Source organism: Amphibalanus amphitrite, unplaced genomic scaffold (genome assembly GCF_019059575.1).
Source record: "Amphibalanus amphitrite isolate SeventyFive unplaced genomic scaffold, NRLGWU_Aamphi_draft 000934F_arrow, whole genome shotgun sequence".
Taxonomy (NCBI): domain Eukaryota; kingdom Metazoa; phylum Arthropoda; class Thecostraca; order Balanomorpha; family Balanidae; genus Amphibalanus; species Amphibalanus amphitrite.
This window is the reverse complement of record NW_024882428.1, coordinates 195,136-219,961: the sequence shown is the minus strand read 5'-3', so window position 1 is coordinate 219,961 and position 24,826 is coordinate 195,136. Positions and strand designations below refer to the sequence as shown.

Genomic DNA, 24,826 nt, shown 5'->3' with positions numbered 1-24,826 from the left:
GCTGATATCGCCGATATCGATCGAAATGACACTTCTTCCGTGACTGGTGTCATGCTAATGCGGTTGTGTTAGGCCGAAAGAGGCCTTTTGATTCGCGATTGAAGCCAAGTGACATATAGTAACGGTGCTGCAAAACGCTCAATGATGTCCTTTTGCAAAACTTTGAAGCCTATGTCGAATACCGCGCAAAAATGTTATCAGCTACCTTGGCTCGTTATGAGTATTTGTCCACGACCGATTACTTTGCCCATCATCAGCGAGGACCATCCTGCGGACGATGCTCGCAGTCAGGTTTCGAGTCTCGTAGGCGCAGGCTAGCTCTTGTTCCTGGCAGCTGACGATGGTTGGATTCTGTGGCAATGTAGGGTACTAAATCGGGCTGCCAAATATCATGTCACTGTGTGTAGTGTGTTGCAATGCCAATGCGTACCGAGGGCCGAGCCCGCCCCATTCATTGTCTATTTCCTGCCGTTCGGGCGAGCGGGCGGCGCTGGCTTCCCATTGGCCGGCGGCCTCGGCGTGAATCACCAGCTGACGGCGGCGGCGGAGCGCAGTCAGCTGATTGTTTACCTCGCCGCGCGGCCGCCGGCGCTGGTCGCTCGGCGTCGGCCGCCAGTGGACGCCGCGGCCCGGTGGGGAGAGCGTGCAGCGCGCAGACCGCCATGATCAGCGGTGACGCCAAGCGAGACGGTCTCAAACTGAACTTTTGCCGCAGCATCAGTGCGCCGAGCGAGGCGAGCGTGCCAGTGGCGCCGCGGCCGGTGACCAGCTCCCTGCCCGCCTCGCCGAGCGCCGAGGCAGCGGAGATGAAAAAGACGATGGTGCTGAGCCGGACTCGCCAGTGCAGCAGCGCCGAGCTGTCCAAGCGGCTCGCCTCGGGCGGCAACAACTCCTTCGTGCTGCTGGATGTTCGACCGTTCATGGCGTTCAACACGTCTCACATCCAGGGCGCCATCAACCTCAACTGCATGGACCGCTTCAACCGGAGACGACTGCAGCTGGGAAAGGCCTCGCTGGCCGAGCTGGCTTCCAACAAGGAGGCCAAGGAGCTGCTGAAGCGCAGGACGTTCCGCGAGTTCATCGTCTGTGACGAGAGCACCTCGGACCTGGAGCTGCTGCCGTCTGGCCATCCGCTGTTCATGGTGTTCAGCGCGCTGCTCGAGGACAACCGGGACCCGGTGCTGCTCAAAGGTGAGCTAAGGGCCGCCTTGGGCCGCCTCCTCCCCACGGCGGAGCGCGTGACATCACCAGTGAAAATAGACCACCCAGCCGAGGCGGCGCCACGGCGCAGAAGGGGTCCGAGACGCCGAGCGGCTGGCGTCATAGTGACGTCACCACTCGACCCCGAGGACGGCGGGGAGAGAGAGAGAGAGAGAGAGAGAGAGAGAGAGAGAGAGAGAGAGAGAGAGAGAGAGAGAGAGAGAGAGAGAGAGAGAGAGGGGGGGGCAAGGAGAGTCCTAGGGCTGGGTGTATGCGAGGTTTTTGGTGGGTTCCAATAGCAATTTGACTCTGGGAAGACTACACATTTCCTGGAGCATCTTTTCCCTGGAGCATCTACACATTTCCAAGCATCTTTTTATGCTTCCGCTTCAGACTTCACCTTCCAGTGACCGTCCTATGCGCATTACTTTGGACAGTCAGTCATAACGGTTCTGTACCTAATTAAATAAAGTCATACCTACTACACGTGCACCGAGGGACAGCGCCTCGGCTCTGGGAAAGCCGGTGCCGCAATCGTTTTGTCAAGTCGGTCCGTCATATTTCATCAGAACCTCTGCACTGTTTGTGATTTGATTGTCGAGCGGCCAGGTTTCTGAGAAGGGCTGACGTCACTGCACCCTTTTTCCCGGTGTCGGCTGAGGTCACTGGCGGCGCTGGGCGACTAACGGCTCGGTGACGTCACGCCGAGTCGGCCTGTGAATGTGATCCGCTGGGGTGCCTACCGAGCGGCCGACCGGCGACCGGCGACCCCGCTCGCTGGCATACCGCCGCGCCGTGACTCAGCGCGACCCCTGACCCCTCCACGGACAGGGTCCGGCAGACTGCGCCGCACCGCCAGCGGCCAGTGCAGCCGGCATGGAACGCGTCTGGACCGCGCCGAGCAGTCGCCAGAGGCGGCGGTAAACGGCCGACAGATTTATCGGCACACCGCGCAGCACTACCATCCAGCAGGGCCGTCTGGCTGGCTCGCCGGGCTTCCACCCTGCCCTCACCCCTCCCCTGGTCCCCTCCCTGCCTCCCCGTATTGGGTGACCGGCCGGGGAGTAGGGTGCGACCGTGCGTGTGCGTGACTCATGCGTGCTCCCTCGCGGCGCGCCCCGCCGTGTATATCGCCGCGGTGACTCACTGCTCGTGGCTGCCCACCCCGGTCTATTTACGTCCCGACGGACGCCCCCCCCCCCCTCGCCTGTCCCCTGATTGGGCAGGATCGGATGCCCAGCGACGCGTCCCCCCCCCCCCGCTCCGCCCAGGTGAAGGCTCCCCCACTTACCTACCCTCATATGCGTGTGCGTTGCCAAGCGACGAACGCTTACAATGGCGAGGGGCCGGCGGCCTACAAGGATTAGTCACTCAGCCGACAAGGCTGGAGCCCTTGAAGGAGAGTTCTCCACGTCCAGGCCGTGTGGGCTGGTACGTAAATGTCGCTGAAGTGAATCTGAATGAATTCCTTATACGTCATCCAAAGATAAACAGATGGATGGCGCGAGGCGCGACTAGCCCTGGCCGGGGCGGAGCCGCGGATCGACCGTCTCTCCCATAAGGAGCTGCGGCCTCCTGTTATGGGGAGCGGCGGCGATCCCCGGCTGAATCACTTGTCTCTCGGACGTAGCGCGTGGCCGGTCGGGCAGCTCTGGACAGTGGAACCGTGGGCTGTGCGGCGCGTGGCCGGTCGGGCGGCTCTGAACAGTGGAACCGTGAGCTCTGCGGCGCGTGGCTGGTCGAGCGGCTCGCTCCGTGCAGTGGCGTGCCTGCAGTCACCCGCTCGGCCTCTGGGCCGGCCGGCCGGCCACCTGCGCCGCCCGCTGCGAGCCAGCGGTGACCTCATCGCTGAGACTCGCCGCTCGGCCGGCTGGAGACGGAGACGGCTCGGGCCGGACGCGCCAGGCAGGTCTGACAGACCGCAGCGCGCGAGCCGAGTCTCAGTCCCCGCTGTGGACAATGTAGCGCCGAGTTATGCAACACAAACACTGTCCTGTCGGCCTTACTCCTACCATGATTGCTTTCGGACTTTTTAGAACTCTTTCAACTCGAGCCTTGGCTGGAATTTCCTTTCTCGTCTTAAAGAGCACACTATACCTATCATGGATACCTGATGTAGTTACGCCATTTTGAAAGTCCATCGCCTCAGTTTGGATAACATTTTCTCCATTGCCCTGGCCTGTAGCCGGTTCATGACGTGATGAGACGGTGGAGAGCCGGTCAGCTGCCAGAGGCCGTTGGAACGTCCTGGTGTCCTTTTTTTCTGTCTCTCACCGCTGCGACGCTCGGACCGAGCGGACTTTCCGGGCAGGTGCGGCCGGCCGCTGCAGAGCGGCGCCCGGGGCGTTCCGTGGGCGTCCTGTAGGCGCCGGGATGTGTCCAGGGCGTCCTGTGGGCGCCGGGACGTGTCCAGGGCGTCCCGAGGTCGCACCCGTCGTCTCAGGCACGTGTCGCACGAGCCGAGAGAGCCGGGCTATCGACTGACATTGGGAAGGTCGTCAGAGGACGACTCCTACGCTGCACCTTCTCTATGGGCCCCGCTGGCGGCTGCAACGGCACTGTCCTAGCTCAGCTCGGACCGCCAATCGCAGGCTGAATGGCGCTGACCATGCTGTAAAGAATGCGTGCCTTTGGCGCATTTCCGCACAATACAGGACAGCCTGCTATGCGCTGGTGTATTATCAGCTCTCTCCTCGGTCTGTCATGATTTGGCCCATTGTGTTGAGCTCATGACTGGCACTTGCTTCGCGTTTCATCATTTACCACCGCTCTGTGAAAGGCGCCCGCTCGCGGAAGCGGAAGCCTCCTCTCAAGAAAACGCCGTACTTTCTTCCGGGAAAAGCTGTTCCGGGCCGTCGGCGCTCGACGCGGCCGCTTTCTACCGACCTGGCCGGGCGGTGGGCGGCGGGGGCGGGGGCGGTTTCTCCGGGCGGCTGGCTGCTCCCGGTGATCATACCCGCAGCTCGGGCGCCGCCCTGCTGCAGGCGGTGACCGTCAGCCGGGTGCGGCGCCTCGCGACTGCTGTCGCCGCCGTGTCGCGTGGGAGCGTGTCCCATCTGGCGGCCATCTGTCGTGGGCGTCGCACGGGCGGGTGGGCGGCGCCCGCGACACACCGGCCGGCACAGCGCTGCAGCCCTCGGCTGGACGGCCGACGGCACTCCCGAGTCCGGGACGGAGCTGCCGCTTGGTGCAAACCTCACCCGTACCCCTTGCCACTGTACCGCTCGCGTTTCTATGATACGAAGCTCAGTACAGTGATGCTATGTGGATCCAGATAACAGCGATCACGGAAGACAGTAAGCTATTGGTTGTTGACTTGCTTGGAAGCTGCATATTTGTTTACCTACTTCAATGCTTAGGCCCATTATCCATTGCATGAGGCTCTTCCAGCTGACCGACCCCGGCACTGACCTGGTGGGACGGCTCAGGCCCCTCATCGACATCCGGCAGTAGCTCTCGCCGCTCCGGAGACGGGAGAGAGCCGGCCGTCAGCTCGTGTCGCTCCGTACGGGACCGGTCGCTCTCCCGTCCGTCCCGAACGCGGTAACGGTGTCGCCGCCATTCAGGCCGTCCGGCTCAATGGGACCGCCGTGCTCGACGGCGTGACGGCCGGCGGAGCGTGCAGCCCGGGACACGGCGGCAGCGGTCCGCACCAGACTGGTGATGGGGTGACACTTTACGACCAGCACCGGCCGCTATGGCAGGCACGGGGCTGATGATTCTCTTTACGGACGGGTCTCTGACTATTCAAAGTCACCTTCAGAATATCGTTTTTTTTAGGCAACGCATAGATGAGGAAGCTTTCTTGACATTTGAATACGAGCGCGTAGCTTTTGGACGTTTTGGAATTGCTTTTAATCAAAGCACATGGGTATCTGTCATGTGTTGTCGTTTATCGTTCATTTTTTGCGCGTCTCTGCCGCCTTCTGCTCTGTAGTTGACAGCTACAATGGTCATGTTGACGGGTGGCGTTGTCGGCTGCGGCGGCGGGCTGTTGACGGGTGTTGTGTCAGGTCGTGTCAATACGGCGGAGACCCCAGGTGAATGGAGACGGAACGTGTGCGCCGTTTGTGTGCGAGCAGGCAACACGGTAGTCAGAACCCGGAAACGACAGTCGACATGCCTCCGGCACCCGTCTCCGCTTCCTCCCACGCCGCCCCATCCCCACCGCACGGAGAGAGCCCGCGCCGCGCCGGTCTGTCGTTCGCACCTCCCGTCGCCCCCCCCCCCCCGTCAATCCCGCGGCGCCGTCAACACCCGGTGTCGCGTCCGTCAGTTGACACGCGCGTGCGTCCGGTGGCTCGCACCAGAACCGGAAGCGGGGCCACGCACAGGCGCGGTGTGGGCGCCGCGGGCAGAGCCGATCCCTGTCCGGAAGTTCGTTTCCGATATTCATTTCCGGTGGCTGTGGAACACCCAGTGATGCTGCGGGTTCCGGTGTGGTCGACCGGCCGTGTATCACGCCCAATGGTGATGTGAGAGCTTAGCCGCTATGGTTTCCTCCCACTGCCTCTGCGGCTTACTCGCTGTGTCATCCTGCCTGTCCGGTATGTTGCGTAGTAATACTGCATTGCGTTTTCCTGTCCTGTCAGCGGTCACGGTTCCGTCGTCCGTGCTGACTTCATGCTCTTCTGTCTGTCCGGCCGGCCGGCTGTGCTGTCCGGTTCGCATTGATGTCCTTTCCGGTTCTGTCTCGTTCGGCTGTGCCGTGCCTGTCCTGTCCGTCCGGCCGGCTCCGAACTCCGTTCCTCGGTCGCGGCGCGGGCCTGGGAAGGCAGGAGCGCCGGTCGGCTCGCTCCCACCAGCTGGGCCGACCGGAACTCGTTCGTCTGACCTGGTCACGCACCGACACCGTTCCGAGCGGGTCGCCGGACCGGCGCGAGACGCCGTGGAGCCGCTCGGACCGGCCCGGGCCGTCCTCAGGCTCAGCGTTGGCTGGTGACCTGCAGTCAGCACTGGGCCGGCGCGGCGGCTCCCTGACAGCGACTGTTACGTTACAGCCGAGTGGAAATTCCATCACCGAGAAAGCGTACGTTGCGTACGACGAAGTTGTACGCAACCTGCTGTCTGTAGGAGACGATTCAGGCGCAGTGCCATGCTAATTTTCTCATCTGTTCAGTCATGAAAGAAGGAGCATCTGGATTGTGTCTTTCTATGGAAAGCCGTGTACCTACGTCAGTGCTGGACACGCGGCTCGTCGCCAGCTCCCTCTGACGTTAATGCGATGGCTGTCCGCCCCGGGGAGGAATAGTCTGCAGCACTATAGCAGCCGGACAGCGACTGACCTCCCACCTGGCCAGACGACCTCGCCCGGACCCAGCAGCCGGCCGCTTCCGCGTGGCGTGTTTTTGCTGCTCGCGTATCTGGCCTTGTGTATCGACACTCGCTCCAAGCCTGCCAGCGGCGGTGGCGGTGGGGAGCCTATATACTATATAGCCTGGTGGGGAGCAGTCCATCTCCATCTCCCATTGGCACAGCCTGCTCGACGAGTGGTAACTGGATAATACTCTGACTGAATCAGCAATTGATTTGTGGTGTTATCGCGTTAGTGCCGGGTGGCGGCTCCTGCCGGTCGGGCGCAGTCCCCTAGTTTGGCTTTCAATTAGCTGCTCGAGGGTGAGGGTGCCCGGTCCCCCAGTGTAGTGACTCACCGTCATCAGGGGATCTCCCCACCCCGTCAATGCGTGTGTTCAATGACGCACACCCGCCGGCGTCATGCCGCCATCCCCCCCCCCCCCACCTTGTTTCCTGTAGCGAACTATGGGAGGAAGGAACAAGAGAAAGGGAGAGCCCGCCAGAGACCCGCCCCGACCGCGCCGGCCATTTCCTTCCTGGCAGATAAGGAGTGATTGTCGACGTTTCAGTGGCCGTGTCGTGCCGACTTCCTGAGGCTGTTGTTGGTGTCGAGAGGCCACTGCTCCCTTGCAAAAGGGGCCTGGTTCGTTTCGCAGTCGGTAGTCTGTTCGGGAGCCCAAACTCTGACTCACCGCCGTCGCTGCCAGCTGAATCTCCGGAGGCTGAGCGCCGGCCAGCCTCTGTCACGTGGCAAAGGTGACTGGGTGGGGACTGGGAGTCATCGGATGGCTCACTGGGATCGTGAACGTCGACACTGGCGGATCCAGGGGGGGCCACGGGGGCCATGGCCCCCCCCAAAGGCCTAAAGTGGCCTGTTTGGCCCCCCCCAAAACGTAAGAAAAATTGCTAAGAAAATATACCTTGGTGGAGGTTTTTAGCCACTTGATGAAGTAAAGCTTTCCACAGCAGTATATGGAAGCAATATGGTAGCAGTGAGGGTCAGTCAAAAGTTGCGCGAGTGGAGTCGACCTTCAAAAAAGACTTGTTGGCACGTGTTTAAGGCGTGGTAGCTGGGAGTTGGCGGTGTTTCGCGTGGTGTGGCATCACTGGCGGATCCAGGGGGGGGGGGGCACGGGAGCCTGAGGTGCCCCTGACAGACCCGTGGTGCCCTTGGTAGGTCTGTGGTGCCCCTGGACCCTGGCAGGCCTGTGGTGCCTCTGGCGGGCCTAGGGTGCCCCTGCTAGGCTGCTGGTGCCCCTGGGACCTGGCAGGACTGTGGTTCCCCTGACAAGCCTAAAGTGCCCCCAACAGGCCCGTGATGCCCCCGACAGGCCCAAGGTGCCCCTGCGTGATGCCGTGATGCCTGCGAGGCCGGTGGTACCCCTGCGAGGTCGGTGGGGCCCCTGACAGGCCCATGGTGCCCCTGCGAGGCCGGTGGTGCCCCTGCTAGACCGGTGGTGCCCCTGGCAGGCCTGTGGTGCCCCTGCTAGGCCGCTGGTGCCCCTGGGCCCTGACAGGACTGTGGTGCCCCTGACAGGCCCATGGTGCCCCTGCGAGGCCGGCGGCGCCCCTGGCAGGTCTCTGGTGTCCCTGACAGACCTGGAGTGCCCCTGACAAGCCTGTGGGGCCCCTCACAGGCCCGTGGTGCCCTTGTTAGGCCTGTGGTGCCCCTGGCAGGCTGGTGGTGCCCCTGCTAGGCCGGTGGTGCCCCTGACAGGCCTGTGGTGCCCCCGGGCACCAAGGGGGGTCATGACCCATGTGGCCCCCCTTGGATCTGCCACTGGTACATATTATATTGATTTGTAATGGCGTTATGGCTTATGCAATATGCAATTGCAGGCACTTGGTATCCCTCACTTATCCCTCATTGGGGGCTCTGGCGGGCTTCTGAGGGCCCACGTCTATCTCCGGGAGCCCTAGACAGGCTCCTTTGGGTCCTTTCAGTCCACTATAGCATAAGAGGTCTCCATGCGAGTCCTATACATCTGAGGACGTACCCTGACGTCTGAGGTACTCAACTGCAGCTCCAATGGTCTCTTACACTGGCGGATCCAGGGAGGGGGCATTTAGGGCCATGCCCCCTTCCCAGAGGCCTAAAGTGGCCCGTTTGCCCCCTCCCCCAAGCGATAATGAAGCACAGTTCAATCAGTGCCTGGCCCAGGAGCCGAGTTAGACCACCTCCCGTTTTACCACCTCCCGGCCCGCAAAGGGCCCCAAGCACTGACTCGAAGCGGGTTAACTGGTCGACAAAAGCAATGGTAAGTGTTTACAAAGTAATATAAAGGCATGGGTCGGGTGGGCTACCATTTATATATTTTTATTTTTAGTTTAAAAAAAATATTCATAGTGTCAGGGCTGTGACGAAAAATAAGTGGCCTAAATCCGATGAGAAAACAGGATTTGGGGGTACCCTAGGTTTGGCTCCTGCATGAGTTGGCCCCCCCCCCCAAAACGCAAGTCTGGATCCGCCAGTGAACGTCGAACCAAATGTGGTCGGCGCGTCGGTCCCGTCCTCGAGACTGACGACACGGGTGCCTCACCGTTTGCCGGAACGGGCGGCCTCCACGCGACCTCCCGGAACCTCCTCGAGACGGTGTTGCGGTGTGGAGGACCTTTGTTAGCGCCTTGCCGTTGGCTTTGTCGGTATGGTGCGCTGTGAGTCACCGTCACAGTCACCTTTGGTGGGGAGGTGGATTTCCGAGGCACACGTTGTTACCTAGCGTGGAGTGTGACTCAGAGAAGCCAGTTTCCTGTCGTGTACCTATGACTCAAAATTGCCGAAAGTTCGATAGTTTTTTGTTTGGGATATTGATATTTGATGTAGCTCGGAACAGCTATGCCTATTGCCTATAGGTACTACGCTTGCAGTTTATGTGCGAGTTGCGCCGTCGTGCCTCCCATTCGTGGATTCTGAGTCGATTCCGCACGTTTCTCTGGCCCAGTACGACACGGCTGCCTGAGGAGGTCGGCCACGGAGAGGAGGCGGCGCCGGGCGGGTCGCTTCCTGTTCACCTTGGACCCGTCTGGGTAGCCTGGGGGGCCAAGGGAGAGCAGCTGCCCACATGGGATCGGGACAGCGGCCAGCGGCCACCCAGCGGTACCGATTCAACCACAGTACTGTACCGCTGCGTCTGGAGCGGAATTCCATTAGTGGGCAGAATTACGCCGGTGATTTCATTCATTTCGAGCAGCAGCATCTGCACCCGAGTCCCGCTGAAGGCAAGCGGAAGCGTAAAGTTGCGAATTAGTGGTTTATAGCTTCCCATTCATGATCCATGCATAGCGCTAACTGCAGAGCGATGGTGACTGGTGATGGCTCTTTGATCGCGCGATGCATAGAACAGGTGGACATCTGCCTCTTTCTGGCCGCTCTGTTCAGCTCTCTGACTGCGAGTCGACACCGTCAGCGGCCCGGAGGCTCGGTCGGTCGTCACGGCGAGCGACTGCAGTCGGCGGCTGTTTGTCACAGGTCACCGACCGACCGAGTGTGTGCCGCCGAGTGGCACGCACGCGACGCGGCTGCAGCGGCTGCCATCCGAGCCGCCCGGCCGGTCGCGCTGCGCGGAGTAACGGTGCCGCGTGCCGGCCGCTGACTCACCGGCCGACGCAGACGACTGGGGAGAGCTCCTGGGTGGTGGGTGGTGCAACGATGTGGCACGGCGCTGTCGCACACAATGTCAGCATGATGATTTACTCCTAATGCCAACATTCAACATCGGCTGCGTCTCCACATCAAATGCTGATCGGGATTCCAACTTGTCCTCATGAGTCATGATTGGTATGTGGGAAGGATAGAGTTAGGTAGACATCCAGGTTTGCCCATAGATTTAATCCTTGGGTCTCACCGCAGTTGGCAGGCCTGCCCGCTTCTGTGGCGGTTTGTAACGAACCGGCACTGTTGATGAGAGCGATCCGTGGCCAACCGCTAATGATCGCCTAATGAAGCTGCGGCTATTTGCCGCGGTCGCTCTATCATCAGCAGTCGGTCCGGTCAGATAATTCCTCTGATCTAGTGTGATTTGTGCTCCAAAGAATCTGCTTCGGCGATGGTTGGGTTGGCGTGACTCGGTACGACTCGACGCGCATTCACACATCACCCAATGACGCTTAAGGCATACAGATTTTGACAGCTGGACGTCGAGTAGTCCTGACTGTCCACGAGTGTCCCTGTTGACCCAGTGACCCGCCTGTCTAGTGGACCGATAGAGACTGCGTCTGCGCTATCTGTGTCTGGTCGGTCCGTCCTCTCCGCACGCGACACGCACTCACAAAGCGAATAACGGACACCATGCATGTACGCAAAACCCGCATAAACTATAGGCTCGAAAGATATTTGACACATAAAATTCGTTCGCAAACCGAATAACTCATCACCTGTAGCATGGTAAGGGCTGGTGTGTGTGTGTCGATGAGTGTCACCCCGTTTCGACCTTGGTCGGGCGTTTGATCATGGCGTGCCAGACGTATGACCAGCTGGGGGTGACGTGTCATCGACGAGCGGCGCCGGTACAACGGGAGGTGACCCGGCCGCCGCCGACGTACACCTGTGTCGCCGCCGCCGGCGACGGCGTGGTGCGAGGTGCGGTCGGGACGTATGCACTGGGAATGGCGTTTTCTGATCGGGTTTTTGTTCGGTAGGCGGACCTAATGTTGAACCGTAATTGACACTCTTAGCCAGTTAATCAGATTCAGGACTCAACAGAGACACTTGTGGGCAGTTAGGACTAGCTGCAATATGCATGAGGAGTCCAAAGGAAGATGGTAGGTGTTGTTAAAAGGTGTCGTTTTGTCTGCGTGTTCACTCGCTAACCGTCGGTGTCCGTTTCTGCCCTCAGGCGGTATGGAGGAGTTCGGCCGCCAGTTCTCGGAGCAGTGTGACTCTGAGCTGCGTCCCGTCGAGACCGACCTGCCCGACTGCGCGTCCCAGCTGCGAGAGCGGGCTGATGAGATTGAGAAGGCGCGCGTCACGCAGATCCTGCCGTTCCTCTACGTGGGCAACCAGCAGGACGCCAAGGATCTGGACAGCCTCAAGGTAGGCGGCGATAGTTGGTAGAGAACTGACGATACTGTCGGTGCTGTGGAATATCCGTGACTGTGTTACGCAAATCTAAAATAATCACCGTGTTTTTAGACAGCAAAACGTGTTTGGTTTGCCGTTCTCACGTCTTTTTCTCTCATTGTTTTGTAGCCTTTCTGCACTTGGCGTCTGCACCTTATAGCTGTGGTTTTCGCTGTCGGCGGCCCCGGCCTGTCGCTGAGCGGTGCGGGTTTTTGCAGAACTGCGGCATCACCCGTGTGCTGAACGTCACTGCCCACGTACCGGGCTACCATCAGCAGCAGGGCATCAGCTACAAAACACTGCCGGCCGCCGACTCGGGCCAACAGAACATCAGCCAGTACTTCGACGAGGCGGTCGAGTTTATCGGTGAGTGCTCTCGCCCTCTCTCGGCTCTTCCTCCTCCCCCCTCCCGCTCCAGTCTCCCCTCTCCCTCTCTCCGTCTCTTTCTTTTCCATTATCTTCCCTCACTTTGTTATTATCCTGGGGCATCCCTCACAAGCCGACTCAAGAGTTGGAGTTTCCTCGCTTACACCTGAGCTCTTGCATCAGCCTCGAATTTGTTTACGTGCGATATAAAGCTGGCTATTTACTCTAGCTTGGGTATTTTAGCTGAGCAGGTGCTTCTGTTGCATGAATAAGGAACGAGTTTCATGTTGACTTTTTATCCACATCCTGGGCCAGGTGCCTTTGGTTTAGTATCGTTGAAGCTTGTAGCCGAGGATTCAGACTCATAGCGTGGGAAAATATTAAATTCTAGCTGCTAGGCAGCTAAGGTGTGGCTGCCTTCTAGTCCCATCCCGGATGAATCGTGGGCTCTGAGCGTTTCTAAACATGCTCAGCCACTTATCACCTGCGATACGCGGTAGTGAGATCGGCGTTCGCGTGCCCGTGCTACTGGCTGCCCATCTTCCGGGTCCGGCTGGGGTACTGACGGGACGTTACCGCTCAATAGACATGTATTCTAACCCACCAGCAGACCGCGCGTTTTACCAGGCCTTCAGTACCCCGGCCCACACCTGGGCCGCCGCCGCCGGCACCTGCGTGCGGTCAGGGGGAGGGGGACGGGGACGGGCCTGACTCAGAGTCACGTGTCCGTAGTACGGTCGTCGAGTCGACGATGACTCACTTTGCGCAGCTGCGCGCCGACGGCGGCCCGCGTGTCTGTCTGTTTATCCGTCCGTCTGCCTGTCTGTCTGTCTGTCTGTCTGTCTGTGATGTCGGTTACGGCGTGTGCCGTCCCTGTCGGTTAAGGCTGAAGTTGGGAGGCGCAGAGCGCGCCTGCGTTGAGCGATGACAGACAGTTCGGTTACTGGTGCAGCGCTGAGCCGGTACCAACGCTGAGTCAGACGCACAAGTGCCACCAATGGCCGATAGATTCGTGCCAGTTTCAGTACATGTGGATGTGCTATATTGTTGATATCCATCGGTCCGAAATTTGTTTAGTCGTTGAACCTATCACTTTCGAATGATTCACATAAGGACGTTGAACGATCAATCAATAATCTGATTTTGAATTGATGGCGGTACTTACATCAGATGCACTTGTTATCCAGATGTTTTCCTTCTTTTCATTGGCTCTGCCAGTCACCAGGGTTGTTTCATACGTTGCTGGGAGCCCACGCTTCATCCATATCTCCCCTCTGCGGCACAGTCCGTCCCATGCGCCCTCAGTGACCGGTGCCGACGGACCGCCCGACCGGCTTTCAGGGCCTGACATGGGTCTGACAAGGCCTGGCTCCCGGCCCAGCCTGCTGTGGCGACTGACGTCAGCGTGACGGGCGTCACTGACGTCAGCGTGACGGGCGTCACTGACGTCACCGGCCACCTGTCACCGGGAGCTGGCTTCCGTACTCGTGACGATCTCACAGCGACGCAGTCGGGTTCAAGTGCACTGACGGATGCTCGTATCGGTGCTACCTGAAGGATATTTACACAATGCAACGGATGGAGACTGTCGAGTGTCGAGCACCTCGATGCGAAAGATGTTGGTTCGTAGATATGTGCAGGACAAACCTTCCGACGGTTTACTCAGGCAATGTGTCTCAGTTTCGGGTATAAGGTACTCTCACCTCTCGGTGATTTCGGGAGCTGTCTCGTGACCGAACAGAGTCGACCACCCCGCTTCAGCCACCGCGCCGTTGGCGTCAGATAGCGGGTGCGTCGCGGCCGCTATCTCCCCCCCCCCCCTGTGAGGGCGGGGGGGGGGGGTGCTCAGGTGTGCCAGGTGAGTCACCCGACACACCGAGAGACGGTCACGTGGCCAGAGCCAGATGTCAGCTGTCTGATGACAGATGACACTGGGGGCCGGTGACAGACTCACAGAGTGCCAATGTCAGGGGACAGGGGTGGTGCCGGGAAATGCTGAGTTTTCGTCTTTTCGGCTCGTCTGTCCTTCTGGCTTGTATGGCATGCATCGCTGGCTGATGTGCTTGACAACTGATCTGTCGGATTTTTATTTCACCCAAGACCTGACGGTCCATGCTCAGATCGAGCTATACCTACGCTGCGGGCTGCCGTGAGCGAATCGGGCGTTGAGCGCTCTCCATCGCATTCCTCCCTGACTCACCGGGGATCTAAGCCGGGGACGGCTATCCGATGAGCCGACTGAAGAGGCTCAGTAGCTATCGGTCAACATTTCGTAGGTCGGGTTTTACCCCCGGTTACCGCAGCCGGGGGCGATAAGGCTGCCGGCCGGCGATAGAGACCAGAGGTGGCCGTATCTGGTCGCCGGTGACGTAAGGCGCATACGCCGCATGACCGGCTGCCGGCGCTGCGCCCATTCACGGACGGACGTGCCCTGCGCCGTGGCGTTTTTACGGCGCCGTGATGTGAGCTCCGCGGCTCAGCGGGCCATCACGTCATCCTCGGCGGCCTTTCACCGAGGACGCCGTGCGCCCATTGGCCCAGCCGGCGTGACGTCATCGCCGCTGAGTCACCGTGCGCGCAGGGGCGGCTCCAGTGTAGCGGAGGGGAGAGGGCGGCTCTGTGCCAGTGGCGTGTCGGGCTGAGATAACGATCCCTCGTTCAGATAGCGATCCACCTGGTGGACCATGTGACCCGACCCCTCCCCCGAGCGGGCCCTGTGCCCGCGCCTGGCGCCGCACCTTCCAGGCATGACAACATTATCGGCGAATTTAGCCCGGGCTGGCAGCGGCGGCGGGCAGCCGTGGCTGGACACGCGGCCGGGCTATTATTACCCGGTGCCGACGCACCAGCGCCGAGCATCGTCGCCACCGGCGGGGGACTCGGGCCGGCCGCCAGCTGCCGGGGTGGAGAACCCTCTCGATGCTGGCACGACCTCCCGTGGGGTGCGGATGATGCACGGTTGGGGGTCAGCCGCTGTCCCTCGATTGGGAAATTGGGATTCCTATGGAACTGGAATGTATGCATAGATGCGTGCTGCCAGTGTGAGACGGTGCGTCTCTGGTCACCCTGCGCTGATGCAAAGCGATAGATTCTATTCAGAATCTCCCTGACCTGTCCCTGGCCTAAGGTCATGACATTGGCTGATGCTGCAGAGGTTGCCGTGCCTGTTTGGCGTATCTACCTGGCGCTCTCTTGCGGACGCAGACGGACGAGATCGAACGAAGTGTGGGAGTTAACTACAGATTTCCTTAAATCTGTTTCCGGTCCAGGCGCTTATCTTAAGTCTAAGAAACGTCCCGTTAAATCGCAGGACGGCTAACCCCTTCAATAGAAAAACACAAGCCCGCTCGTATGTAGGTAATACGAATGTTCAGAAACAAACATCCGACTTTTGTTTTGTTCGACAAACTCGTGCGACATTTTTAGCCAGGTAACTCGTTCATGGAACGCGTTGGCGTTGTGGCGCTATGTTTCTTGGACGGGCGGACGGAGCCGTGGCCTGGGGCTGTTTACTGCGTGTCGGTCGGCCGGCCGGGTGACTCAGCTCTCAGAGGAAACGGCTGACCTGGATCCGGTGTGCCCAGGCCAGCCTTTGTGGCACCCGGTCCGCGCCGGCCCCGAACCCGGGGACCCACGGCTTGGAGACAATGGACCCCGGGGAACCGGGGAGAGGGGGGAGGGGTGAGACAGTTGACAATGGGCGTTGACCTACGCAGTTTTTCTGTGTCAGTGACTCATTGTCGATAGCATGTTACAAATAGTCGGTGCTCGGACCGAAGTGATGTGTCGGTCGCTTCTGTGAGATCTGCTGCTGCTTGTTGACTGTGTAGGCAGATTTTTTCCTGTTCATTGTGATGAGCACTGCTGGATGTGTGAGAAATCTCTGCTGGACGCATTTAAAGCGATTCATATACGTTTGACTCGCTGGGCAGGGGCGTAGGCAGGGGGGGGCCACTGGGCCATGGCCCCCCCTTGGGCGCCGAAGGCGCCCTTTGCGATTGGAGGGCGCCGAAGGCGCCCTCCAATCGCAAATGCAATTGTGATATAATCGAATCGAAAAACAATCGCGACTGGAGGGCGCCCTCCAATCGCGAATGTGTTTACAGGGAAAATACGGATGGAGGGCGCCCTCGGAGGACGCCCATTCCAAATACGCCCTCCAAATACGGTTGGAGGGCTCCCTCGGGCGCCCTCCAACCACATTTGTAGGCTGTAGCTCTCTAAGCGTAACGGTGGTCGCCTATGTAAGCCGCTGTCCTGTAAATAAGCGCCCTCTCACCCGAAGGCGCCCTCCTGTAGGTCGCCACCCTGCTACACATTGCCGCCCTTCTGCTGATCGGCGTCCTCATAATTATTGGCGCTCTCCTACCTATTGAGCCCTCATGTGAAATTTTGAAGGCCGCCTTTCTCCCTTTTGGCACCCTCTTGTTCAGTGCCGCCCTCCTACCTATTGGTTCCCTAGTCCTTCCTGTTGAATGTTAATCGGGGCCCTTCTCCTATTGGCGCCCTCGTGTAGATCGCCGCCCTCCTAACCACTGGCACCCTCCTGTTGATCACCGCCCTCCTATCCACTGGCACCTTCCTGTTGACCAGCGCCCTCCGCACAGACGCCCTCCTGTTCGTGTCATCCTCTTGAGCAAAGGCGCCCTCCTCACCATTGCCACCCCCATTTTAATCGTCACCCTTCCGCTCATTGGCGACTTCCAGTTGATGACCGCCCTCCCACCTATTGGCGACCTCTTGTTGATCGCCACCCTCCTATTGGTGCTCTCCTGTTCCTCGCCACCCTCTTACTTCGTGGCGCCCTCCTGTTGATTGTTGATCGGCGCCCTCCTACCTATTGGTGCCCTCCTGTTGATCGCTGCCCTTCTATCCATTGGCGCCCTCCTGCTGCTCGCCAACTTCCTACCTATCGGTGCCCTACTGTCGAAACTCGGGATGTTGATCGGGGCTCTTCTACCTATTAGTGCCCTCCTGTGGATCGCAGCCCTTCTACCTATTGGCAACATCCGTTGATCGCTGCCCTCCTATCATTTATTTACTCCTTTGGCATGTTTTTCAACTTAGTCGTTCTATTGCACATAGTTGATGTCTTGCCTGTGAAAACTGCCACAAATGAACGTGCATTCAGCACAATGAATGAAGTATCTATACCTACCAAAACTATCTACGCTCTACGATGCATAAAACACGTCTTTGGTCTTAACGGATTGATCCTACTTTACGTGCATCATGGCATCTATATGGATTACGATTAAGTATTGTCAACAGGTTCGGGCGCAACAGCAGGCATCTGAAGTTTCGGTGATTGAAACTGGTTATGTGGGTACACTGTATGCATCTGTGAGAAGGCTATGAAGGCTGGTCTGAGGTAATTTGGATGATGTTTACGCATCTCGCGCTCCGGTATCAATCCGATACGGTGATCTGGTGCGTAGATATGCCACCGCCAATAAACTTTTATACATCGACACCCATGAGCCAAGCTTTCTGTACAGTTTGTGTGGCAGCGGCCCGACCAAACCTTAGGTATTTTTTACACCTTCAAATTTGGTAAAAGAGCGAGAGGAGCTTTGAACAGTGATCGTATAAAAGGCGTGCCTAAAAAGCGGAGGAAAAGGTTGTTTTCAAAAATTTCGCGCGCCTTCGGCGCAGCATTTCAAGAACACTTGACCTTTTGTGACCTGGAGTATAAAGAATACACACGATGCAAAATCAATGCAGCACGACCTATACGAGGTTACGCAAAAAAAAAACTGGTGGCATGGTAAAAAACGCCTCCCAACCCCCCAACCCCCACTGAGCGATTTTTTATCTCGCGACCGTATGGCGCCCTCCTTGGGTGAGGTGGCGCCCTCCAAACCCTTGGCCCCCCCCTTCGCGATTTTCTAAATACGCCGCTGTCGCTGGGAGATGTTTCTGTCCGCCCTAGGTGTTGCAGAAGTGACTACTATTTAACCGCTAATTAAATTGTTCTGACGGCCGAGGAGGCGACGTTTGCGCCTTTACCGTCCGTCTCCGTCCGCTCCCATGGAAATATCGGCCAGGAAATATTGTGTGCCGCTTCTCCGTATCCTGGGTGACTCCATACTATCGCAGCTGAATCTGGAACCGCGGCCGTCCCGTCCCGTCCAGTGCGTCATTTTCCCTGCACTGATGCTATCACTGTTCGTGACGCGAATAAAGCCGTACTGCCATACAGAGCGAATTACATCACCTGATCTTTTCAGTAACTAAGTCGCGCAAATTCGCCGCCTAGCTGCATTTGCCTGCTCGAGCATGACAAGGGACAATCCACCGGGAGAATAAATGTGATTCTTTTGATGATCGCACCTACCTGAATGAGACAAGAGCATGAGGACAGACATAAGTTATTTCATAATAAAGTCACACCAGAAAACCCCGTGTGTGAAGAAATAAAACAGCATCACTCAAAGGTAGCTAAGCTACCTACCTACATCCTGGCCTTCGCTACCTTCAGTGTGATTGAACACGTTGTCTGTGACTGTCGTCTGTGTTCTATGGCGTAGGACCGTTAGTTGTGTTCATTCGGGGCGGCGCTGAGCGTGCTATTGAATGAAATGCAGACCGATGGCCGGTGGGTCTGCAGGCGTGCGCATCGGTCCCTGACGGGGCAGATACGCTGGAGCCGGAACCGCTTTCTCGCGAACTCTGACGTCGGCCAGAGTGTCTATATTTGTGGCTGTTGATGTGTCTGTGTTCTGACTGTTACTTTGTCTCTGTTGCAGACTGTGCCCGCCGCCTGGGAACCCGCGTGCTCGTACACTGCGTGGCCGGAGTATCACGCTCGCCCACCATCGCCATCGCTTACATCATGAAGTGCCTGCCGATGAGCATGGTGGAGGCCTACCAGCTGGTGAAGGCGCGCCGGCCCATCATCAGTCCCAACCTGAACTTCATGGGTCAGCTGCTCGAGTGGGAGCGCTGTCTGCAGCCGCAGGGCCGCGCTGCGCCTACCGACCCGGCGGCAGCGGCGGCGGCGGCAGCGGCAGCGGCGGGCCGGCTACCCACCGCGCCATCCGGCCAGCAGAGTCCGTGCCGGCCGCTGGAGACGTGCACCAGCTGACCGGCGGCCGCGGCCGCACCCTGTCCAGCCTGATCTCAGCCGGCGACGTCATCGGGACGTGCGCCGGTTCCTTGAAGGGCGCCGCCGCGGCTCGGCCGCACGGCGCTCGAGGCGCCGCGGCCGGCCCGCAGAGTGCCATCCGAGCGCATACCTGGGAGCGGAGAGAGCCGGAGGGGTGTATTGTCTGCCACCCTCCCCTCGCGGCAGCGAATTCTAGAACTGTCTCTTCGCCCGTGTCTAGAAGGGAGATGGATCGCGGCCCGACCCCAGTGCCTCTCTTCGAACCTTGCTGGTATGCATCCCTATTTATTTTACTGTGCCTTTGTAGTCGTGTGCGAGTTGCATTGATGTCGTGTGTCACGTTTTACAGAGGTATTCACCATGTTATACCACCTACAAATGTGTGCAAATAAACACCGTGCCTGTTGCGATAGCCGTCATGTGTTTTGGGAGGCTGGGCTGCGCGCGTGGGCTGCCTCCGGGGCAATTCTCTGCGCAGGGGTTGTCTCCGGGACTGGGCGAACTGTCTCCCATACCGTCGAGCATGATAGGCCGTCTCCGGGAGAGCGGGGTGCAGCGCTGCATGACTGGACAGGTGGTGACGTCATTGGGACAGGTGATGACGTCACTGCGGCTGGCTGGCCAGATTTCCTGCGCCAAGGGCAGCAGTGCGGCGAGCGGGGCCTGTTCCTGGAATTGCACCGCCGTGGATGGCGGCTGGGACTGGCGCAGCAGGTCGACTCGGCCGGGGCGGCGGAGACCTGCGTATTCAGATCAGCCAGCAGCTGTTCGTTAAGGGTACCGATATAGAGCCGCAGAAACGGAATGGGGGGGCTGCAAAACCCTTTCCCGATTTTTTTCCTGATCTTTGGTGTTGTTCCAACTGAGTATAACACTGAGAATGAATTAAAATGGCGGAAAGGTATAAAATAAAGTAAAAAGTTGTAGACCTTTAAGCCGGAGCCAGCTCTCAGCTTTAAATCCGGCAACTGTTTCATGTCTCGCCAGCGCTTTACTAATGAGACGTGGACGTCATTATACGACCTGACATTGTGCGACCGCAAAATGTCACGTACTTTTGAACAATAGAAAACAACCACGAGAGAGAAACGAACAACTAAATAAACGCACGCTGATAAAACCCAACAGGGCACGACAGAGATGCCACATCGTCAGTGTTTGCTGTGCCGTTCTGGCCCCGTCACCCCGACTGCGCCGCTGGACGTGCTGTCACCGTGCTGATGTCACGTGATGTAGCCGTGCTCCCTGACGTCATGTGCCGCCGCTGACGTCACGTCACCTGACGTCAGTGGGCGCCATATCGGTGTTATCTGCTGTGATCGGAGGTGCGATCCGCGCGTCGCTGACGGTATCTACCCCCGCGCGCTTACCGCAGTCGAGAGAGCCGGGACGAGGTCCGATCACATGAGATGGTTCGTGGTCAATGACGATGCGGGCTCGGCGGTGGTGGCATCCAGAGGCGATGCAGTCTGGATGTCAGCGGAACATAAAGGGAGTAGGGCTGGACTGAGCTCCCGAGTGCTACTTGGTCCAACGGACTGAAGCACGTACACAACAAACAACAACAACAATGACGACGACTGATCTCACATCACAGACACTCCCGAACCATTCCATGGTGGTCGTAAAAGACGGGGGCGCTCAGTCAGTGAGTCGCGCCGCAGTTTAGACGTTATGTTGTCCCAGGAAGACGAGAATCGTAAGCGAAGTGGATGTGTAAATTGTTTTATTCGGCAGCAGCCGTCTATGTGCATAGTCAAAATCTGGATGTAGCATGTTTTCAGGTTGGCACCTGAATCACTAATTAATTAATTTCATTAAATGATGCATTTATTGTACCTACTTATATTGCATTCCTATCCCTACATGTAAGACGTTAGGCGTAGTTTTAATTATACCGTTTTAATCACACTCCAATGCTTAGCTTTAACACCATCCACCGGGGGTAGATAATTAAGCCGGGAAAACGTGCAGCGGTTGGCGTTTTTAATTGGTGATTTTCTCCTATTTACGTCACTCCACATCCGGCTGTCGGTGCGTCGCTGGATTCACCGACAAGTCGCCAGTCACGATCCGGTCACCTGAGCAGATAAAACGTGACAGATAAGTGGACCACTCCGCAAAGTGCCCTTCAAGCCCGTTCTGACGGAAAGGTGCGCTCATAAACGCATGACCAATATTCGCTCTCGATGAAAATGGTAACACAAGAAACGGTGCAGGCGATATTCCGGATCGTTTGTGCTTCCGCTTTTATTAGTAATAGGCTTTCGGTGATTTTGATAATTGATTCTGATCATCCAATAAGCTACCTATCATGAGCTTTAATCAATCAGTGAGTTTATGGCTCGGAAGACGGTAAGAAGAGTTGAATTCATCTATGAAATTGATTGGTATTTAACGTCTCTGTACGCCACTCAACGCCGATTCGCAGAAGGCGGCATAACCTTGACAGTTGCGCTGTTCCGTGCATCGCCGAGGCGCCATCGGTGCAGTGCGCTGTATGGGCGCATTCCGCGGCCCGGCATCAGACAGGGGGTGCTGCAGACTGCAGGGGGAGGGGGGGGGCTGACGGAGCAGCCGGTTCGTCAGTGATGATGTCACTATGATGTGCCGCCATGCCATCAGTGCACTGAGCGCCGCCATTGTTGTTGGGCCGGACTGCAGTGCCGCCAGTTCGGTGAAGTGACGTCATCCTCAACAGAGGGGGGGGGGGGGTACTGCGCGTGTTTACAATTGGCTGCACGAAACCCAGTATGGCTCTACTGAGGTCAGGGTGCATGGAAATGGCCGATACACATCAATCGTTCAATTCGAGATGGTAGAAGGATCGAAAGGAGACTTTATTAAAGTGAGACTAATAAACGGATTCAACTTCAAGCGATATGATACCCAAGTTTCCCATTAGATTCATACGCTTATGCACTTAGGTATATGCAGGGCTGCACCGAGACTGATACCTAAGTGATAATGCCTTAAAGTAAAATGCCCACGGGGTTTGTTTAACATGACTTTAAACATGTTTCTAATGTTCTCTAGGAAAACGTTTTCTCGAGTATAGACGTTGAAAACCGTCTAAATATTTTCCGTGCCGTAAGGGGCTGTTCCGTACACTCAGCCCAGTAGCGACGTCTTAACCCGACGCATAAATGGCATACCTATGCTTTTTGCCCGCCCCCTGCAAACCGCCCCAAATAGTGTGCCAAATTTGAGGGCGATCAGCCTAGTCGTTGGAGAGCTGGAGACTGGAAATGACCATTGCACGTGCGCACGTGCAGTAGCACCCCAGTCGTGGTATGTAAAAAATGCATTGCCTGATGGGTGCCCACCTATAGGTAATGTTAAGTTTCTGTGCCATCGGCCGAGTAATTGCCGATTTAACAACGTTAAATCGTTAGATTTAACTATAATATAAGAATCGTATAACTAGGTAATGGATTTAACTATTGCACCTAATTGAACCAAAATTAACAAGGTCACTTCGAACGTAAAATGTCCTGTGGGGTCGAGTCGGTCGCTCGTACTTCCGATTGAGCAATAGAGTTTTTCCGTTAAAACACAAATAAACTCGCTCACCTCACTTGTTTACTCTCACTTTTATAGGGGGTGGGGGGGGGGTCGGATGAACCCCCTCAAGTTATCGTAAATAACTCGCGTAAAAAGCTGTCGCTTGCGACGAAAGTCTCAGTACCATTGGTGCATAGGTAAAGGGCGGACACAAGGGGGAGAGGCACGCGGGCCCGTGCCCTCCCCATTAGAATTGAGGGGCCCATCTGAGCCCCTAATCTTTAGACCGCCGAACACCATCTAAAAATGGGCTTAATTACATGGTGATTGAAAAGACCAGGAGTGCCCATCTCAGGCCCCAGCAGGCCCATGTGAGTTCATGCAGGGCAGCTTTTTCGGCTGGGGCCTGGGGCCCCTCGGCATGAGGGGCCCATTTTGCAGGTCGTGCCCCCTGTAGGGGAAGCCGGGGGAAGCCCGGCATAGTAAGCTCTTTTTCATTTTTATTACATACCATACATGCTGTATAAAATGTTGATATCCTGCTAGCTACCTAAGTTCATTGGCCGTGTTTTCCCAAAAATTCGGTTTTGTGGAATAAGTATAAGGTTGAGAAGATCGAGTTTTAAAAAAGTGTTGATTTTTCTGGGGTAAGCCCGGCATAGGGGTAACGCCGGCCACCTCCCCAGCGCTTTACAACAAGTTGATGAAACCATTATGTGTTTTCCAAATATTAACGGAAAGTGAAATATTAAGGTACTGATTAGCTCTGGACATCTTAGAGTTTATGTCACTACTGGCATTTTAGCTAGCGTCTACTACATATACAATACAGGTCGATGAAAATCGTGATGCGAAATTGACAAAAAATGTGTATTTTAAAATTCCTTAAAATTTATTTTTCTTTTTACCTTAATGCATCATATTGCATGTCATTCGACTCGGCTGATGAAGAAGAACACAACGACTCCATTTTTGAAGCTCTAGCTTCATTGTCTGTCGCGTAATCTGCAAAAACGTAGTTTGACCCTAGTTGACCTTAAGTGACATGACTGGCTTTGTCTATGATAACATGTTTATTTTCGAAATTTATCTTTGATCTAGGTGTAAACCAAACCTGCTCAGTACCTATTATCTCATGGAAAACAGTGGTTTAGTGGCATTGCTCTCGGTTGGGGGTAAGATTGGCCACTCGCCCGGGGTTACCCCAATGTGCTAATTTTTATTTTAGAACAGCGATATTCGAAAAAATGTCATACTTAAGCCAGCCTGCCTCGTCACCCCTCACTACAAACACTTAAACTGTCCTTACATAACATTCGTATAAATATTAGTGCTGTATGGTATAACATTAACAGTGCAAGATATCTCACTTTTTAGCTAAAAACCATTAAAATATCATTTTTGCGCTATAACTTTAACAATATGCAATTTTTGTCAGCCTTAACTTTTTTGCTGTCGTTACCTTAGCTGCCACGCTGAAAGGACAAACAGTTGAGCATTTTATTGTGAATAATTTAGCCGGAAACGGGGTGGCCGGGCTTCCCCCGCGCCCGGGCTTCCCCCGGCTTCCCCTATTTAAAAATCCTGTGTGCGCGCCTGGATGTGATCAATTTTACACAACCCTAAAAATGCCATGACCCTGACGCGTACGAACTTCATGTCGCGGGGAGAGGTCGCTATGCAATGTTCACTGTACAGTAGCGGCCAGCCAGGGTGTTCAGCGCAATGGAACCCCGGTCAGCCGCGGCCCCTCCCCACAACCCGCTGTGACGTCACAGTTCCGGCAGCTGCCGATGACGTCACTGGCCGTTGCGCCACATGGAGTGTGATGACAGACGAACAGAGGGGAGCCATCCGATAACGGGAACCGACACCGGACCATCAGGAATTCCGCCCACCTGATGGCGTGACGTCATATCGGATACTCCGCCCACATAGCACCGTGACGTCACCTATCGAAACGTGGCGTCATGGTATCTCAGCCGAATTGCAGCGTCATTTAAAGCACTTCTTTCACAGCTTGCCACTCCTGAGAAGTATGAGCTGGATGCTCTCGCCCTGCCCTGCTGGGAGATTTATCCAAACATGTCCCGCTGATGGAAGGAACAAATGAAATCCTGTGTTCATGTGAAACTTAGAACGAATTGAGTCGAGACTCGAGGGACTGCTGAAAGCGGTACTGGAAGGAAAGCTATCGCCAATACTAAAGTAAAAAAACAGTTGAGCTAAACACATACATATAAGGTGTATTACCGATCGTTCTAGATGCATGTGTCTGTTAAGTTGCCTATTAC

General features: G+C 56.8%; 1 protein-coding gene across 1 annotated transcript; it reads left to right on the top strand.

Annotated features, from left to right (window-relative positions):
• The first annotated feature begins 300 nt into the window (after positions 1–300).
• On the top strand, positions 301–19,440 carry LOC122368258 (dual specificity protein phosphatase 10-like). The gene is made up of 4 exons (XM_043342021.1): positions 301–1,191; positions 11,331–11,527; positions 11,773–11,920; positions 18,670–19,440. Exons 1-4 carry the CDS (start codon positions 417–419, stop codon positions 19,005–19,007), a joined length of 1,458 nt encoding a protein of 485 aa, XP_043197956.1. The 5' UTR covers positions 301–416; the 3' UTR covers positions 19,008–19,440.
• The last annotated feature ends 5,386 nt before the right edge of the window (positions 19,441–24,826 follow it).

Excerpts from the sequence above, each read along its gene's own strand:
- LOC122368258 (XM_043342021.1), top strand. The coding sequence starts at position 417 with ATGCCAATGCGTACCGAGGGCCGAGCCCGCCCCATTCATTGTCTATTT. Across the intron at positions 1,192-11,330 it reads GGACCCGGTGCTGCTCAAAG|GCGGTATGGAGGAGTTCGGC; the intron begins GTGAGCTAAGGG and ends TTCTGCCCTCAG. Across the intron at positions 11,921-18,669 it reads CGAGGCGGTCGAGTTTATCG|ACTGTGCCCGCCGCCTGGGA; the intron begins GTGAGTGCTCTC and ends TCTCTGTTGCAG.